General features: G+C 44.0%; 1 protein-coding gene across 1 annotated transcript; it reads right to left on the minus strand.

Annotated features, from left to right (window-relative positions):
* Positions 1-643: 643 nt before the first annotated feature.
* MTHFD2 (methylenetetrahydrofolate dehydrogenase (NADP+ dependent) 2, methenyltetrahydrofolate cyclohydrolase) lies at positions 644-18,769 on the minus strand. Its single transcript, XM_084615365.1, has 8 exons — positions 18,601-18,769; positions 9,717-9,901; positions 9,106-9,228; positions 6,454-6,606; positions 6,255-6,362; positions 5,083-5,175; positions 3,305-3,430; positions 644-2,680 (listed from the first exon to the last, which is right to left on the minus strand). The coding sequence occupies exons 1-8, from the start codon at positions 18,717-18,719 to the stop codon at positions 2,541-2,543; spliced, it is 1,047 nt and encodes a 348-aa protein (XP_084471491.1). The 5' UTR covers positions 18,720-18,769; the 3' UTR covers positions 644-2,540.
* Positions 18,770-20,128: the final 1,359 nt, after the last annotated feature.

Genomic DNA, 20,128 nt, shown 5'->3' on the forward strand with positions numbered 1-20,128 from the left:
AAAATTGCCTTGGGGGTTTTGTTGAATAAAACTTGATTTTTATTTTTTAGAAAATATCAGCTATCTAAGATTACTGCAGAGAGCCCTCAGTGCTTTGTTATAAATTCCACCTGCTTGCATCTTTACTAGTAGGCTTAAGGTTTTTTAGGATAAAGCCCTGGTTCTGACAAAGTCCACTTTACAGGGGGTTCTGGAATGCTGGTTAAATATTGCAACTGCTTTGAACCTTAGACTGAAACAGATGCTGGTTCTTTGTAAATATTTAAGCAAAAAGAAAACTTGAATTCAGTTTCTTATTTATAGAATTTTCTAGCTTGAGTACCCAACAAGACTGTTTTTGAATGTGAGATTAATAAAACAGTATTACTCCAGTTGACAGTGAAGTGACAGCCACTTAATTTTTACCTTAACACCTAATAATTATTTGAACTTGGTTCTGTATATTTTCTAGTTTATTTTGTATCAGTCTTGTCTGTGGTAGCTAAAGCATGATAGATTAACCTTTTTAAAAGTAATTAAGATTGTAATATGTCCATTCAGTTTCAATGTTCAAAGCAAATTGAAAAGGCTTTGTTGACTCAGCTAAGTGTTCCATGTAGCACAAGAATATATGCTTGACTTTTAAATCAAGGAAGCTATAAAGTACAGTATCAGTTTTAATTAAATCCATGCAGTTTTCAGTGTCTCAGGCTGTTTACACTTTTTTGTATATGCAAAGTGATTTCAAAAGTACCAGACTAGCAGCCTACTTAGCTACTAAATACAGTAGCTATTTTACATTTTATTAACAATCCAATAAATCTCATTAAATTCTCTTCACTTTGTAGCATGTTCATGATGAAACCTGAATTTTACTCTCAGCAAGTTGTTGTATAGGAGGGATGCATTTTTGATAAGACCAGTCTAGTGGAGAAATCCAGGTAACACTTATATGACAACAGGTGTTCTTGGACCTAGCAGCACAGTCATTTGCAGTTAGCCAGGCTTTCAGTCCTTAGAGGCACTCCCAGCTCCAGCAGGTAAGGCAGCCAGTGATGTTTCTGCTCACAATGAAGGTCTCTTCCTCTTCAAGATTTGGCAGCAGGAGCCGGTTGTGTTTCAAACTACGTTCCAGGGCACGTATGCGGCTTTGCCTTCAGAAGAAGCACGACTTGCTGTCGAGGCAAGTGTCTAGAAAGAAATGTAAATCCAATCTTCTTCATCCTAGTTAATATGAAGCCACATTCCCTTTAGATGGAAAGAAACTTGAAAAGTCCCTTTTGTACCGATAGCATTAAAGAAGCTATTCTACAAATTCTGGTGCAGTTCTCAGCGATAAGCAGTAGAAATGAATTTAAACTACAGTTCACTTCTGCTGCAGCAGCTCCAACTACAGCTGACAGCTATCACCTTAAAAAAAATCTGAATGCAAAGCAGTCTGCTTCTTTGACAAAAATGGAAGTGAGTTTAGTAATGGCAATTGAGTCTGACTAGTCCAGAATAGACAACCAAACCATTTGGTGTAATGGCTGTCTGACCAGAACCAAAGTGAAGTGGTTTAGCTGTGTGGAGAAAAAGTTATCCCAGCTCTTTTTAGGCAGTTGGTATACCTGGTCTGGTATTACTTTTAAACTCTCTAGAAGTTATCCAAGGCAACTATATATAGAGCCAAATGCCCTGCAGCACTTTAACTGGCAGGCTATATGATCAAGAATGTTACACACCACTCCTAATACCAAGCTTTTCAATAATTTTTTTTAATCAAAATTAACCTGGGTTATTCACGCCTCACAATGTAGTAGAAAATATTGAAGGCAGAGTCAACAGCCACCTCTGTTCTTTGGCTAAAGAAAACTTGTGCCCAGTACTGAATATTGGTCTAGCTACATACCAATAGCTGGGAGAACTGTTTCAATGTTAAGAGCAAACAGGTTGAAAGGTAATCTTGCTAAGACATCTTCTACCTAGATGTGAACAAGTAGTTAGACTTAAGAGCTTTTCCATTGTAAGTCGTTTTTAAAACCTAGGTAACTTTTTTTTGTAGAAAAATAACTTGAGCTCAACATGCAATATACTATTTTGCACCCCCTAGTGTCCAACAATGCTAGCAAACAATCCTATAAATGTGGTCAAATGTCAGGACCCATGAAAGCACTTTACTTTGAAGATTATTATTCTTTCACTCTGGAATGATACACAGGATATTAGAAGCTAGCAAGTTGGAAACCCTCTGAAAGACTGAGTACTGTACATTTCTGTATAAGAAGCACTTGCAGCTGATTTTCTCCACCCTGCAAATTTTAGACTTCTCAAAATGTAACTAGTTTAAATATAAAAACCCCACCAACATCACTGGGAATCATTACAAACTAAACAGATGGAGTGACCTAGGTATTTAGATGCTTAAAGCCTTTGTATACAATCGTTTGTATACTTATGCTTTAAATAAATATCTCATGACTTCAAAGTCTCATTGAATTCACTTCTATACAATAAATAAAAATATTGCATTTCTATCGGCCTGTTTTTGGGAGTTGATTTGGAATGTTATAAGTCCACCATTAAACAGTTAAGGCTTCAAGCTCTTTAGATTTCAGCATTTTCTTTGCCGCAATAATTGTATTCTTCATCAGCATAGCAACTGTCATGGGCCCAACTCCCCCAGGGACCGGAGTGATGTAACTGGCTTTCTTCTTTACCCCTGGAAGGAGAGTTAGAATTGAGAATGGTGCACTACACAGGCTTTCAAAACTTTTGTCCTATTGAGAAGCTGCACTAATAAGTCATAAAAGGCTACACTGAAATGAAAAATGCAAGCATCTTAACTAATGTGTAATTACTGAACTCACATCAGCAACGATCAAAGTCCCATGCACAGTTCTGTGTAAATTAAGAGGAGTTTAAACAGTCTGAACATGTGCTGTCTCTTGCCTGTCACACACACCATTAACTACCTAGACCTAACATTACATAAAACTCTTCAAAAGACAGTTTGATTGCATGATCAAAGCAGGTAATTAGGTGTCAATCCTGCATACTATCAGGTGAAGAGAAAGGTTTCTCTGTGCAGCTGTGAAAATGGAGTTAGATCAAGTGACTGAACGCTGCAGATGTTCGACATGTCAATTGCCCCATGGTTTAACCATGGCACAGGAAGCACTGTTCCCAAAGTAGTTCTCAAGTAGGGGACAAGATCAGATTCAAGAGACCTTCTCAATGTCAGTCTAAATCAGTTCAGTCATATAAGTGGGGTTTCCCTGCCCTTCTAAATACTCAAGACATTGAATGCTCTTAAAGTAGTTAATACAAAAAACAGCTTCTGTACCTTCAAAATCCACATCTCCAACTAGTTTGGACTTGGCAGTAACAGGATCCTGCACTCTGTTTATCCCAACATCGATAACAGCTGCTCCTTCTTTAATCATATCAGCCGTGATAAGATTAGGAATACCTGAAATTTAAAAACCACCAACCACTTACACCATGGTGAGTTGATACTGAATAAAACGCACAGCTGTAAAACTAGTCAATAAGCCCACCGCAAAGAGACAGAAAAGCAGATTCTCAAAACTAAAATCTAAGTATGTCCATCCAAACCATCATGCATTATCATCAAAAGCATTTTATAAATTAGTTATTCTACTCCATTTTATGGATTAATGATCAACAGCTTGATTTGTTTTGAAGTCCATTATATCCAAGTAATTTTCAAGAGAAAAAATGGAAATAGTAGGAAAGTTAAATTTACCTCAAAAAGAGCTGTCAAGTAGCTTAGAACCAAAATTTTTTTTTTTTAAAAAATTAATAGAAATTTAGTTCTTGGAAGTGCTTAAGTTTATATAACCAGTATGTTTGCCTTGCGTTAGTACAGGCCTGTGCCAAAGTCATCAAGTGAATGTAATGCAAGAACACTATATCAAGGGGAAAAAAAGTGAAATTATTGGGAAAATTCTCAGTTTTAGTACAGAAGGCAGTCCCGCAAGAGCATGTAGAGTCCATAGCTATCAGTGCCAGAGATGTGGGTAAATAGCAGCTGATGGGGTGGGGCCAGGCTTAACAGGTACTACCAGACATTTAGGATGGCCAGTTAAATTTATGTCACGCAAGTCACGAGTATCCCTAAGAAGAAATAGTTAAGTCTTTAGTGACTGCGATTTGGTTTCAGTAACACTGCCATTAAATGTCCTCTACACTGCATTTGTTTTTCCTGATGGCACATTACAGAGCTACATTAAAAATGCATGTCTTAAAATGAACTATTTCACTCCTTGTGTGCTTCCACCTTCAGCCCAATCACCTTTTTCAGTCCCTTCACTATCGTTGTCTTTCTTTACATGATATTCATTCTGTTCTGTGATTCTTTGCTCACTCAACCCTTTCCTCCTCATCCAGTGTCCTCATGGCTCCCAAGCACTCATGCCAAAGTTTTGCTGATGGCCCCATACTTAGTGTGGCCTTCCACCACCTGCATGGTTCCATGGCTAAGCAGAGACCCATTGACGCTCCTCTGCACATGTACTGTTTGTGACTGCACTAGAAAAAGGAGATGAGATGAGCAGGGACACAGGTCCCACAATCTGAGCTATTCCTGGATCTAACCAGATGGCATAAACTACTGCATGATATCTCACAGAACATTAGCATTGCAGCTCAACCTGACTCTCCACCATCAACCACTCACTTGCTATAGTAAAATAGGTCCACAGCCTTAAGGGTTTTTCCACTACAATTTCGCAATTCGATTATGTTGCCCTTTCACTCAGATAGTGGGAGCAGGCAAGTCATTTATCAGAGAATGATTGTCCACATTCATTTAAAATGTAATGACCTGGCTTGGCTGCAACAGCTCTGTTACACAGGAGATCAGAAGGGAGTTCCTCATTCCAACAACTCCCTCTGGCTGCTCCTTGCAGCAGCATGGAGTGACTCTGCAAGTGCCATCCAGCCTCACAGAGCACAAACTGCACATGGGACATGGAGGACACCGCACCAAGACCTGATGCTATCCTCAGTACACGGATTCCTATATAAAGCAGCATCAGTACAGGAAGTTTCTCTCTTGTGGGAATCTTGCCTTTAGTGCAAAGAGTTTAATGGTCTTACCTGCAGCTGCTACCACAATATCAGCCAGAATCGTGTGTTGCTTGAGCTGTTCTTTAGGAGTGTAGCGATGTGATATTGTTACTGTTGCATCACCTGCAAGATTAGACCAAATGAGCATTTTCTCAGGTTTTGACATGAAAAATTCTAGCTTTTCACTCTGAAGGATCCCCCACTGATTTACAGTCTGCAAAGATCATGAGTTCAGTGTATGGATCACAATCATTGCTTTTCCCATATTGTTAAGTGGGCTGTGGATGCGGTTGTATAAGTAGGGGCATAGCGAGCAGATCGAGGGATGTGATCGTTCCCCTCTATTCGACATGGGTGAGGCCTCATCTGGAGTACTGTGTCCAGTTTTGGGCCCCACACTTCAAGAAGGATGTGGATAAATTGGAGAGAGTCCAGCGAAGGGCAACAAAAATGATTAGGGGACTGGAACACATGACTTATGAGGAGAGGCTGAGGGAGCTGGGATTGTTTAGCCTGCAGAAGAGAAGAATGAGGGGGGATTTGATAGCTGCTTTCAACTACCTGAAAGGGGGTTCCAAAGAGGATGGCTCTAGACTGTTCTCAATGGTAGCAGATGACAGAACGAGGAGTAATGGTCTCAAGTTGCAGTGGGGGAGGTTTAGATTGGATATTAGGAAAAACTTTTTCACTAAGAGGGTGGTGAAACACTGGAATGCGTTACCTAGGGAGGTGGTAGAATCTCCTTCCTTAGAGGTTTTTAAGGTCAGGCTTGACAAAGCCCTGGCTGGGATGATTTAACTGGGAATTGGTCCTGCTTTGAGCAGGGGGTTGGACTAGATGACCTTCTGGGGTCCCTTCCAACCCTGATATTCTATGATTCCTCTTACTGAACCACTGATAGAAAGGGGGGAAATCACTTCACTTCAATAAACTTGTGCCCCATGTATTTACTCAAGGACAATGCAGTTAATGTGTTTACCCTTACAAGTGCCATGAAATCTTTAGCCACAAATTAGCATGGCCTGTAGTACATACCACCACCCTGACTGCAAGGACGAGCAGTGATCCAGTAATCAGGAAACTATTGATCAGTATTACATTCTACAGCACACGGGCTTCTCTGCGTCTCCCCTCTTAGTGAACCATTGTGTCTAGCCTGCAAACTCTGACAAGAACACAGCACGATGTGGTGGAGCTGTTACCTCCAGGGCGCTCATGTCTGCCGTCGGTATGCAGCAACATTGCAATGGGCATTCCAACGTTCTTTGATCTGCCAGCCACTACTACATTCTTCCCCAGGGTTGGGATTCCTATGGGATTGGAAAAGAAGTTAAAACTCACTCAACTTTAAACTGCAATGGAGATGAACAGCACTTAAAATGTTGCTCTTATGACCCCTACCAGTTCTCTTGATGATTTCCCACACACCCCAAGGTGTAGCTGGCAGCATTGAATATTGATCCAGACACATGCGCCCCACATTCACCACGTGAAAACCATCAACATCTTTTTCTGGGATCACAGCATTGCAGATCTTTCGCTCATCAATATGCTCTGAAAAAAAGTAAGTGTCAACATTAGGGTGCAGCCAACTCCATTTAATCAGCTGAAGAAAATGTAATTAGCTGAGAATGATCACTTTAGCCTCTATTCTAAAGCATTATGGCAAACTTGAGGCTACCTCATGTAACTCAAATACCAGATATTCACATGTGTAAATATTTCTATTGCAATCTCAAGTGGCTATATTAGCCCTACAGCTATATGAATTTGACAGGCTTTCGATAGTTCCTTGAATACAAGCAAGGAATTAACCATAGGGACTTCAAGTTTACCCCTGTGCATTCAATATTTCTTGCAATGAATGTGAAAATACCCCTTTAAATTTGGAGATGTTATTTTTAGACCACCTAGATTGCAGTTGCATATACAATGCAGTCCCAACAAGCAGCAACCATGGTCACAAACACCACCCTATACTGGAAACCTACTGATCGCTATTCCTACCTACATGCCTCCAGCTTTCACCCTGACCACACCACACAATCCATCGTCTACAGCCAAGCTCTGCGATACAACCGCATTTGCTCCAACCCCTCAGACAGACAGACACCTACAAGATCTCTATCAAGCATTCTTACAAGTACAAAACCCACCTGCGGAAGTGAAGAAATAGATTGATAGAGCCAGAAGAGTTCCCAGAAGTCACCCACTACAGGACAGGCCTAACAAAGAAAATAACAGAACACCACTAGCCGTCACCTTCAGCCCCCAACTAAAACCCCTCCAACGCATTACTAAGGATCTACAACCTATCCTGAAGGATGACCCAACACTCTCACAAATCTTGGGAGACAGGCCAGTCCTTGCCTACAGACAGCCCCCCAACCTGAAGCAAATACTCACCAACAACCACATACCACACAACAGAACCACTAACCCAGGAACCTATCCTTGCAACAAAGCCCGTTGCCAACTGTGCCCACATATCTATTCAGGGGACACCATCACAGGGCCTAATCACATCAGCCACACTATCAGAGGCTCGTTCACGTGCACATCCACCAATGTGATATATGCCATCATGTGCCAGCAATGCCCCTCTGCCATGTACATTGGTCAAACTGGATAGTCTCTACGTAAAAGAGTAAATGGACACAAATCAGATGTCAAGAATTATAACATTCATAAACCAGTCGGAGAACACTTCAATCTCTCTGGTCACGTGATTACAGACATGAAAGTCGCTATTTTACAACAAAAAAACTTCAAATCCAGACTCCAGCGAGAAACTGTTGAATTGGAATTCATTTGCAAATTGGATACAATTAACTTAGGCTTGAATAGAGACTGGGAGTGGCTTAGTCATTATGCAAGGTAGCCTATTTCCCCTTGTTTTTTCCTACCCCCCCCCCCCGACATTCTTGTTAAACCCTGGATTTGCGCTGGAAATGGCACACCTTGATTATCATACACATTGTAAGGAGAGTGGTCACTTTGGATAAGCTATTACCAGCAGGAGAGTGAGTTTGGCGGGGGCGGGGGGGACACCGACCTGGATTTGTGCTGGAAATGGCCCAACTTGATTATCATACACATTGTAAGGAGAGTGATCACTTTAGATAAGCTATTACCAGCAGGAGAGTGGGGTGGGAGGAGGTATTTTTTCATGCTTTGTGTGTATATAATAAGATCATCTACACTTTCCACAGTATGCATCCGATGAAGTGAGCTGTAGCTCACGAAAGCTTACGCTCAAAAAAATTGGTTAGTCTCTAAGGTGCCACAAGTCCTCCTTTTCTTTTTGCGAATACAGACTAACACGGCTATTACTCTGAAACCTACTCCAGAAAGGTGAAAACATATCTAACCTGCACACATTCAACTGCTACTACAAATTTCAGAGTAACAGCCGTGTTAGTCTGTAATCGCAAAAAGAAAAGGAGTACTTGTGGCACCTTAGAGACTAACCAGTTTATTTAAGCGTAAGCTTTCGTGAGCTACAGCTCACTTCATCGGATGCATACTGTGGAAAACCACAGTAAAGTAAGCTGTAGCTCACGAAAGCTTATGCTCAACAGTATGCATCCGATGAAGTGAGCTGTAGCTCACGAAAGCTTATGCTCAAATAAATTGGTTAGTCTCTAAGGTGCCACAAGGACTCCTTTTCTTTTTGCTACTACAAAGGAAGTCAAACCAACTTTTCTTCATTGAACAGCATAATGGCAGAATGCCATTTCCTTCATATGCGTCACACACGAGAGCAACGGAAGTGCAGCATCACAGCAGGTTCAGGGCAGAGCCATACTCTAACTTGATCTCTCACTGCACACAAGACATTTGAAAGTTTTCTAGGTAAAGGTGCAAACACAGTGATCTTGTCTTCACTGGGCGGGGGGGAAGAGAGAAGAGGAGAGAGAGAGTTGACTTGAGAGCACTCTGCCGTCGATTTAGTAGGTCTTCACTGGACCTGCTAAATTGACACCCACTGCATGGATCTCCCAGTAGCGAAGACAAGCCAAGTAAGAGCTCCTCAAAATTCCACCAACTCACCAGGTAAGGGAAGCTGCACTAATAGGCCATCCACATTGGTGTCATCATTTAGCTTGCTGATCAAATCAAGCAGCTCCTCTTCAGTGATGGAGGCTGGTTTCAGGATTGTTTCACTGCTGATTCCTAGAGTGTCATTTTAAACACCACATTAACGGAGAGGTTCAAATGTAGACTAAGTCCAGAAATGAACATTCTTAATTCATACTGATTTTTACACTACAGAAATAATCTCTATTGACAAGTTTAAAAGTCTCAATCTTCCATTAACAGATATTACATACCATGGACTTAAATATCTTACATTCAAATAGCAAGATGCAAACCACAATGCTCCTGCTTGGTCTATCATACAGATGAAGATGGAGCATTGCATTCAGGACTGTACCTCCATGTCAGCTGAAAGCAGGCAGACAGCATTGGAAGATGTGGGGAGTTCACTAGGGCCACTACTAAGCTAACTAGATAAAAGTCTCCATGGGCAGCAAGATGAAAATTGCGTATCCTCATCCAGCATATGAGAAGTCCAATTTAAATTAGGGTCTTAAATTAAAGATACTTCTTGTTAAGTGTCCTATTAGTTAGGGCACAAAGACAGGAGTGCAAGAACCTACCTACATCAGCAGCTGCTTTGGTTTTGTTAAGTACATAGGAGTGACTTGCAGGATTTTCTCCAACTAGAACCACACTGAGATGGGGTCTCTTGTTACCAGCTGCTACCCATTGTTCAACTTCATGTCGGGCTTCCTGTCTGATCTGCTGAGCCAGTTTTCTTCCAGAAATTATGACTGCATCATTTCTGAAAAAAATAAGAAAATATGTTATCTGAGCAGGGACCCTTTTTTAAAAACATTCACTCCATATTGAGTTTTCTACCCAAACTTCACCCCCAACGTTTTAGTCAAGAAATTCAGCTAACGTAGATCATTACAGCAGTTCCTGTTGTAGCGAGTTAGACCTATGCACAAATATTATATTCCATACTTCACATTTGTATAAAACCCATTTCAAGTGGCCAATACAAGAATCAATTCTGCTTAGCTAGATATCCTGTTTAATAGCAGCAAAGCTGGAAGATGATAGATTTTTCTGAGGAAAATCAAATGATGCATACTCAAGCCAATAAATTTGAAGACAATTCCTAGGCCAGTTTGTTTTATATTTGCTGACCGTTCATGTAATTTGAGAAAGTTCATGGATTGCTCTCTCCTGGAAAGCCACGCTCCTGTCATGCTTTTGTCCAGTGTACATTTTACATTCTAAATCAGCAATCAAGCAAATAAAACTCATATAGCTAAATAATCCTCTTCCCCTCCCTGAATACAAAGTACATAATTTCACTTTAGCAGAGTTTTTACTATAACTAAAATTCTTTGAAACAAAATGTGGGACTTTCAATTTGCTTCACTATAAATGGAATTTCACTACAGCTAAGTTCTACTGGATCATTTTTAACTTTTCAGTTTAACACTTAGATCTTTTAAAGTGGATAATTTGCACAAGCAAAAATCGAAGTCCATATTAATTCCCTGTCAAAAACCACAGCACATTCAGAATAATGTACATAACTATGCAAGTTTATCTTATTTGCCCTTTACTCAGATTTCATATGCCTTTACTAACCACTTTCCACTGAAGTTTATAATGGATAAACTTCAGTAGAAAATGGTTAGTAAAGGAGTATGAATAATATTCATAGTAAAGGAACAGAATAATATCCTAGATACATATTATCTTAGAATTTGTTGCCAACAAGTATTCTTCCGCTTGTTTTTAATTATCTTAATATGCAAGTACCGTTGCAAAAACTAGTATCAGTGTCATGAGTACAGCTTTAAAAACAGGCTACTGACACTTGATCAATATATGAAATTTTGCTGAAGCAGAGAGAATAAAATACAAGTGTTTATCTTTGACATTTGAGTCATGTTAAAAAAGCCCCTACATACATTCCTGATCTATATTGGTATCAGGAATACATAACTATTGCCAATGCATTCCAGGAAACTGGATAACCACACAGTAGGGAAAGCTGACAGAAATAGTACTAGCCAAAGGGGTTACACAGCTGCCAATTTACACTAACTGAAAGGCTACACACCAGCTTCCTTTACATCCGAGCTTCAGAAAATGTATTAATATCACAGCTTGAATAAAAAGCACTCACTCTCTTATCAAGAGCAAAACTTACAAAAATATTAGTTTTGTTCCTGCTAGACTATTATGGCCAGCAGCAGGAACAAGGGGTGGTGATAATGAGTTTTTCACTTAGTGGCAACTATAACTAGGGCCCTACCAGATTCACCTCCATTATGGTCAATTTCACAGCCATGGGATTTGAAAATTGGTGAAGTTCATGTTTTCAGGTCAAGGGTTGTAACTGTGGGGGTCCTGACTGAAAAGGGGATTGTGGAGGGGAGGGTTGCAAACCTGTTGTAGAGGGGTCATGGGATTGCCACCCTAATTTCTGTGCTGCCTTCAGAGCTTAACAGAGTGGGGATGAGAGGGTGCGGAGCTATCTGCAGCCGGAAAAGATACCCAAGAGCAGCCCTGGGGTGCTGCCCAGTCCCAGAGCATCCTGCAGCGGAGGGAGGCACCCGGAGGTGGGTCTAGTGTCCCCCTGCCCACCCCCACCCCCCCAAAGCAGCTGTGCAGGGGATGGACAAGTCCCGTCACTCCCCAGCCCAGAGCTAGGAGGCCTCTTTGCTGGGGCGCTCCTAGGAACAAAGGGACATCAGATTTCATGGAAAAGGGCTTATTTCACGGTCCGGGACTTATTTTTCATGGCCGTGAAATTGCAAATGACTACCAGGGAAAAGCATGATCCACAATACTATGGTCAAATACTGGTCTTCCCCACATCTGGGCAGAAAAGCCACAAAGGAAAAATTTATCAAGCCTCTTACAAGACAAACTCAAATTCAAGCTTCAGATACTATTTTAAACTAGCTTTAGGCTAAATAATTTTTGGAACCAATTAAATTTGCTATTTTCAAGAACTGCTCCAGGCTGCTTTCCAAAATTATATACCCTACAGCTCTAAATTTAGCAGAGTACTTTACATTCAGAATAGTCCACAAATTTGATTACTAGGGTTACTCTCTTACCATCTAGGAAGGAAAGTCATTGGTCAAATAGATTAGGCTAGGATTGTCAAAAAGGGAGGAAACTAAAAAGATCTCCTAATTTGCATTACTGACTGTCTGATATCATAAGAACGGCCATACTAAGTCAGACCAAAGGTCCATCCAACCCAGTATCCTGTCTGCCCACAGTGGCCAATGCCAGGTTCACTCGCTCTGGGGCATTTAACAGGTAATGGTCAAGTTATCTCTCTCCTGCCATCCATCTCCACCCTCTGACAAACAGAGGCTAGGGACACCATTCCTTACCCATCCTGGCTAATAGCCATTAATGGACTTAACCTCCATGAATTTATCTAGTTCTCTTTTAAACACTCAAACCTTCACCTTTCAACAGAAGTTGTCAAAGCACTTCAAACATGCATTAATACTAACACCCACACATACCAGATATTATACTCCATTTTTCTAGATTGCTGAACAAAGATTTAAGTGACTTTCCTCTCAAGGTCATACTGCAAGTCCTGCCCTCCACTCCCCTTGTTTTAACCAAATGACAATAGTCTCCTTTGAGGGTACAATCCCAGGCCTGGAGCTTTAGCCATGGGTCCCTCTCTCTCATTAGGGCCTCAATGAGAGAAAGTAGGCTATAGGAACAGTCATACAGATTGTGTCTGGTTGAAGGGAGTTCAAGGCAGAAATTGATGCCTACACAAATGTAACCCCCAAGGAGATTACTTAGATTCCTGGGGCTCTGTGTGCTGGTAGATCAGGAAGAGGCACGCTGTCCCTGGTACGGAGGGGGACCCAGTCTGCTCAGCAACCAACAGAGAGAGAAAAACTCTTCCAAGGGAGTTAAGGAGAGGGAGAAGCCATTTTGGAGCAATCTGGACTAGCCAGCCAGGGAAAGGGCAGGAGTGGCTGTGTGGGGAGCTGGTGAGTCCCCCAGGCCTGCGTGCAGGGTTCCCCCTGAAAACTGGCCTCTGGGGACCTAAAAGCAAGATCCCTTAGCTTGAGCCTTTCCAGCTCCAAGGTGACTTCCAGTTTGTTGAGCTTTGTTGGGGAAACTTCCCCCCGCCAAGCTGAGCTAGCCTTCCAGCTCCCTAGGTGAGATCAGTCACCACATGGCCAGCTCTGCTCCGGCTGCTAGTCCAAGGCTGCTGCCTGCTGATAGTATATGAGCGCTAGGGTGGGAGACTAAAGTTTGGATTTTAGTATAGTTCTGTAATCTGCACCTTGAGCCCTTTTTGGTAAGGGGAAATCCTGGCACCTGCATGAAGCATGAGCAGCAGCCTGACTCCTGCATGAAGACGACACCTTTCGCCTTTTATGATGAGATTACTGGTTCTGTGGATGAACGGAAAGCAGTGGATGTATTGTTTCTTGACTTTAGCAAAGCTTTTGACACGGTCTCCCACAGTATTCTTGTCAGCAAATTAAGGAAGTATGGGCTGGATGAATGCACCATAAGGTGGGTAGACAGCTGGCTAGATTGTCGGGCTCAACGGGTAGTGATCAATGGCTCCATGTCTAGTTGGCAGCCGGTATCAAGTGGAGTGCCCCAGCGGTCGGTCCTGGGGCCGGTTTTGTTCAATATCTTCATAAATGATCTGGAGGATGGTGTGGATTGCACTCTCAGCAAATTTGCGGATGATACTAAACTGGGAGGAGTGGTAGATACGCTGGAGGGGAGGGATAGGATACAGAAGGACCTAGACAAATTGGAGGATTGGGCCAAAAGAAATCTGATGAGGTTCAATAAGGATAAGTGCAGGGTCCTGCACTTAGGACGGAAGAACCCAATGCACAGCTACAGACTAGGGACCGAATGGCTAGGCAGCAGTTCTGCGGAAAAGGACCTAGGGGTGACAGTGGACGAGAAGCTGGATATGAGTCAGCAGTGTGCCCTTGTTGCCAAGAAGGCCAATGGCATTTTGGGATGTATAAGTAGGGGCATAGCGAGCAGATCGAGGGACGTGATCGTTCCCCTCTATTCGACATTGGTGAGGCCTCATCTGGAGTACTGTGTCCAGTTTTGGGCCCCACACTACAAGAAGGATGTGGATAAATTGGAGAGAGTCCAGCGAAGGGCAACAAAAATGATTAGGGGTCTGGAACACATGAGTTATGAGGAGAGGCTGAGGGAGCTGGGATTGTTTAGCCTGCAGAAGAGAAGAATGAGGGGGGATTTGATAGCTGCTTTCAACTACCTGAAAGGGGGTTCCAAAGAGGATGGCTCTAGACTGTTCTCAATGGTAGCAGATGACAGAACGAGGAGTAATGGTCTCAAGTTGCAGTGGGGGAGGTTTAGATTGGATATTAGGAAAAACTTTTTCACTAAGAGGGTGGTGAAACACTGGAATGCGTTACCTAGGGAGGTGGTAGAATCTCCTTCCTTAGAGGTTTTTAAGGTCAGGCTTGACAAAGCCCTGGCTGGGATGATTTAACTGGGAATTGGTCCTGCTTCGAGCAGGGGGTTGGACTAGATGACCTTCTGGGGTCCCTTCCAACCCTGATATTCTATGATTCTATGACACCTGCCTGCAGTAGCATCAGCCCGCTCCAGTGACTGAGGAGTCCAGAGCCATCTCTGAATCTGAGGATCATTCACAGTTGTTTGAGAGTGCACTAAGGCTCATTAGCTAGTCAGGGAAATTGTTTGGGAGACCCCTTTCGCCCTGAACTGCATCCTCAAGCCAGGGGGTAAGGATTTGGGGATTTTGTTAACCTGCTGCCTGTTAAATCTGTGGAGGGAGTTATCACCATATCCCACTTGAATCTATTCAGTCACATTGTTCACTGCTGCACAGAAGATATCATGGTCACAAGTCATCAAGGGCGCCTATAAAGTACGTGTACCAACAGGACACTAATTTGACATTTGCTGTATCAGATCACGATAGGAAATTCATAGGTATTACCAGTGGGTACCAGTGACCCTGAGAATAGTTTTACCCTGTTATATTTATCTCCCGTTTAATATAATTACTGTGTTAAATATATTGTATGTGTTTGTGCTATTTCTTGGAAGTCTCCAACTATCTGGCAAATAAGTGAGGGTTACCCTGTGATTAGAATTTTCCCCCCAAGCTGACTTGGTGACCCTGCCAAGAAGGAACAAGAGGGGTGGAGGCACTGCGAAATAAATTCATGTGGGAAGAAAAGCGCTGCACCCTGCTGAGTGGGTGGCAGGACCCAGAAGAACACAGGCCTGTCCATCAAAACCCAAAAGGAGATTAGCTCTAAAGGAGGTACCAGAATGGACAGGGGGCACTACACAAAGTAGCTTGGGGTGTGAACATTTCTGTAGGACAATCTGTACTCTAACACATCTGACGCAGCAGTGTGTTAGTTTGGAGATTTTAAATGTTTCTCCTTAGATTCTTTTGGGGCACAAACCTCATTTAAATAACTGGATTATCCAACTGTCTGGTAAATTTATTGTGAAATTAAGTTATACCTAGCTGACAATCCCAAAAGGCGATCGCCTAAGGAAGTCAGATAGTTTTTTAGGTACTACCAAATGTAACTGAGATTATTCCCTCTAACAGGGAAATGAACCTACTGGCACCATTTCAAATGCTAAACGTTTTAACTGCAGAGCTAAATGCTGATTAATATCACACATACACTAAGTCACATAATAGCTTGCTGGACTTCCTAAAAGTCATCTTTACTATAAACAGAACTAGAAGTTCATAAAAGAATCTAAGTTTCGGTCAAAGTGTCAATGTATCCCTTGCCAGAGTCTACAGGAATGCCAAGGCAAAACCTTGGCAGCAGCTTTTCATTACATAATTCTTTGACTAGACATTAGGCTTGAACAAAAGGGGGAGGGCAGGGTGTAGGAGCAAGAAGAGAGATGACGAGATGTAACAGGTGCACAGGAGCGCCAGCCCCCCAAAATATTTTACCACTGATCTGATTGCAGTTAAATAGGTTGACATCAGTGGAATAATTTTCAAATTCACATTGTAAGACCAGAATGTAGCTCCATATCTATTGGCAGGAGCATTAACCTCTCTCCCCCATGCCCCTCCAAGAGAGTCAAGCGCTGAGATATATCAAAGAGCCTAAGGGTGAAGAAAAGTTAGAAGTACTCCTTTAAAAGTCTGAAAAACACAAGTGAGGCACTTTGCATCTTGAGCAAGCCAGAAACAATTTTAATACACTTGAGACAGCACCATCTCACTGGAAGGCAGTTTTGCCCAGTTACAGCACGTAGCCACAATTTTCTGTAGGAGTTCCTGAAAGGGGAGGAGCAACAGAAAGGTCTCAAAGCTAGACTGACGCAAGTACTGTAGCATAATGTATTTCTTGAGCGATAATGGAAACCACAGAAAAAAAGGATGAAAAAAATACATTTCTTGCTACTGGGAAATGACGGAACATTCAGAGCTGGGAAACAGGTAGTTTGAGAAGAAAGAAAAGGAGTACTTGTGGCACCTAAGAGACTAACCAATTTATTTGAGCATAAGCTTTCATGCTTTTTTATGCTCAAATAAATTGGTTAGTCTCTAAGGTGCCACAAGTACTCCTTTTCTTTTTGCGAATACAGACTAACACGGCTGTTACTCTGAAACCTTTGAGAAGAAAGAAATTTTTGGCTCTTCCCTCACATACCAATAATTTAATACATACTTAACATTTTACTTAAAATATACAATTCATTCACACTTGCAAAATGATACTTTTCTATCACAAGTGATTTTTTGACAACCAAGTTAAGATTTCTCCTCAGGGTGAGAGCAGGTGAGATTTCTATGTCTGGGTGTGTAAATTTTCATGGCTGTACTAATTAATTCTAACAACTCTATAGGGTGGACAATTAAAGCAATATCATGAATTAGGTTGTCAGATTAGATAATTCAAATTTGTCTGCAAAAGAGCCTCCCTTTCTGGCAGAATGGTCTTTGGCTTGAAAGGAAAGTGCTTATGATGATTTGTAGGGAGAATTCTCCCCACTCCTTTTAGATTTTTCCTTGGCACTAAATTACTCTTCAGACCCAGAAAATGTATTCTCTCCCCTCCACATATAATTACATTTAACTCAGTTACACCTGTGCCCCCACAGCCACACCAGGAGTGTGGGGAGACCAGAAGGGCAGTGCTTTGCCTAGAGCAAAGTCAGTGTGGGCCCTGGATCTTGAGCATTAGAAGCAGCTATTCCATGCAAGCAGGGAATAGGATTTCATCAGCCTGCAGATCTGCTATCTGCCACTGGGAGTACTCAACCAAAGCAAAGTGGCCAACAGAGCAGAAGTTCCCATTCATTTCAGCAATACTGTACTTTACGGGCAACACAAGTGTACAACAGCAAACCCTGGGTTTCAATTTGGGTAAATACAAGTCCTGGCCTGACAGAAAGATTCACAATGTTTGGGATTTAACATCGCCCCTCCCATGCATCTAGCATCAGCCTCAGACACAGCTTTCCAGTGTTTGGGGTTTCATCACCACTGTACCCACCATCTGCCCAAGATGGGGGTTGCAATCCCGCATAGTAACTGCATGGTTCAGATTTCTCAGTATGTTTAGACTTTGCTCCCTGTTGCATTCAGCATCTACCCTGGACAGGGCTTGAGTATTTGTGGTTAGATCCCCAATATAGCCACCATCTGCATGGGATGGGGATGCCCAGTTTGTTTTTTCCCCAGCTGGGTGGCTCTGTGGTCTCTCCACCCTGAGTCAGTTTTCCCGCATTGCTTTTTCACTGGAAAATTGTGTCTCATTTCTCAGACACCAGTGAGATCACGCCTCAACCCCAACCCCCATCTTCCCCTCAGCACCCTGGCTGCCCAGTGGCACGTCTCTGGGCTTTGCACTGCCAGTTTCCCATCTAATTCAGAGTCCCCAAGCATATATCGCATGAACCTTAAGCGGGTCCCTCTCTTCACCTCAGTAGGACCCCCCCTCTCCCCCTCCCCCCCCACAAAGGGACATCTCCCCCAGGGACCCCCCCTCTCCCCCTCCCCCCCCACAAAGGGACATCTCCCCCAGGGACCCCCCCTCTCCCCCTCCCCCCCCACAAAGGGACATCTCCCCCAGGGACCCCCCCTCTCCCCCTCCCCCCCCACAAAGGGACATCTCCCCCAGGGACCCCCCCTCTCCCCCTCCCCCCCCACAAAGGGACATCTCCCCCAGGGACCCCCCCTCTCCCCCTCCCCCCCCACAAAGGGACATCTCCCCCACTCCCCCCCAGGGACCCCCCCTCTCTCCCACTCCCCCCCAGGGACCCCCCCTCTCTCCCACTCCCCCCCAGGGACCCCCCCCTCAGAGACACGTCTCCCCCAACTCCACCCTTCCCCCCAGGGGACCCCCTCTCTACCCCTCCCCCACAAAGACGTCTCCCGAACTCCGCCCCCCCCAGGGGACCCTCTCGCCCCCCCCCCGTTTCCCAGCCCCCCCCCGCTACCTGAGCGCGGTGAGGTGCAGCCGACGGGGGCTCAGGGCACAGCAGCAGCCGCGGGGAGCTCGTCCCGCCCAGCCCAGGGCTCGGAGCAGCAGGCTCGGGGCGAGCGCGGGTACCACCATGGTTCAGCTGAGGCGAGCCCGGCCGCCACACGCGACACGCAGCCGTTGGTTCGCGCGGGGAAGCAGCCAGCTTAACAAACCCCTTATATAGCTTCCCCAGCCCGCCAGACCCACCCCCATCGGCTGGAGCAGCGCCTATCATACTGCGCGGAACAAGCCGGCCCCACGCTGATTGGTGGACGACCGGAGTGACGCAGCCGCTGAGGCAAAACAGGGCCGGAGAGCGGGGAAATAACGTAACTGGACCACGATTGGTTGCGACAGCGATAACGCAAAGGAAACTGGATAAAGGGATCTGATTGGCGGACACAAGGAAGGGGCAGGATTTAGCACCGGTCTCGGTTTGTGATTGGGTCAGATAAAGGGACGCAGTTGGGCCAGGCTGTGATTCGTGAGAAACTGAGCGACGGGGGGCGGGGGGGGGACAAAAAGCACGTGTGCTGGTTTTTCATTGGTGAAGCTCGGGAGCGATGGGCGGGGCTTACTGGGCCATAGAGGGGTGTGTCTTGCTCGCTGGCCGGCTCTTCGCGGGGTGGCTGTCCCTGGGTCTGAGGGTTGCATAAGCCACAGGCGGGGCCTGTCTCTGAGCTCAGAGGGGGGGTGAATAGGGACCTTCCCCGTCCTGCACCAGGCACTGGAGGCTGGCTCCTGCAGAGAGAGGAGAGCCAGCTAGTGGCCGTGTGCAGCCAAGGCCATGACCACAGCAGAGGGAGCGCCTGGACACAACTAATAGCCTCCACCCAGCACAGGGAAAGGAAACATTGAGCAAGGGCAGCAGGACAAACCCCAGCCCTTGTTGTGAAACATGAAACATCCCCTGTAGGGGAATGTCAATCGTACCATGCATTTGAAAGATAGGCAGGCAGAGCAGGCCGGAACTTTGCTACATCAGGCTGGCTTAGATTTTTGTCTGAAAAGAACAAACAACATAGAAAAATCAATCAATCGATCGATCTAGATCAAAGGTTCAAACACGCCTGCTGAGTTTGAGTGCATCAGTGTTGGACTTGAGACACCTCATCCGAAAAAATCAGTGAACGCTTTTGAAGACATGGCTGCTATTGAGAGAGGATGATGGGCTCAGGGCTGAGTCAAACCACAAACGATTTGAACTTGTGGTTTCCATTCAAGCAGGATTGGAAGTCTTGGTGTTATTACAATCGCTATGCTTAGACCGCTAAGCAGTCCCTTCTGCGGATAGCTAGGGTCTACAGTTAAACACACACACATATATATATGGTTCCCCAGTTTTGCTAAATTGATTAATTCAGTACAGTTAATTTAATCTGAAAGAGAGGTAAGCAACAGCTGTTTTTCTTCCAAGGGTGAAGCCTGACAAAGGTGTTGCTACCACTGCTCTCCCACAGTGTGTATGAGCAATTTATTCCTCCATTTACCAGCAGGGATGT

The sequence above is a fragment of the Lepidochelys olivacea genome (genome assembly GCF_965140295.1).
Source record: "Lepidochelys olivacea isolate rLepOli2 genome assembly, chromosome: 26".
Classification (NCBI taxonomy): Eukaryota; Metazoa; Chordata; order Testudines; family Cheloniidae; genus Lepidochelys; species Lepidochelys olivacea.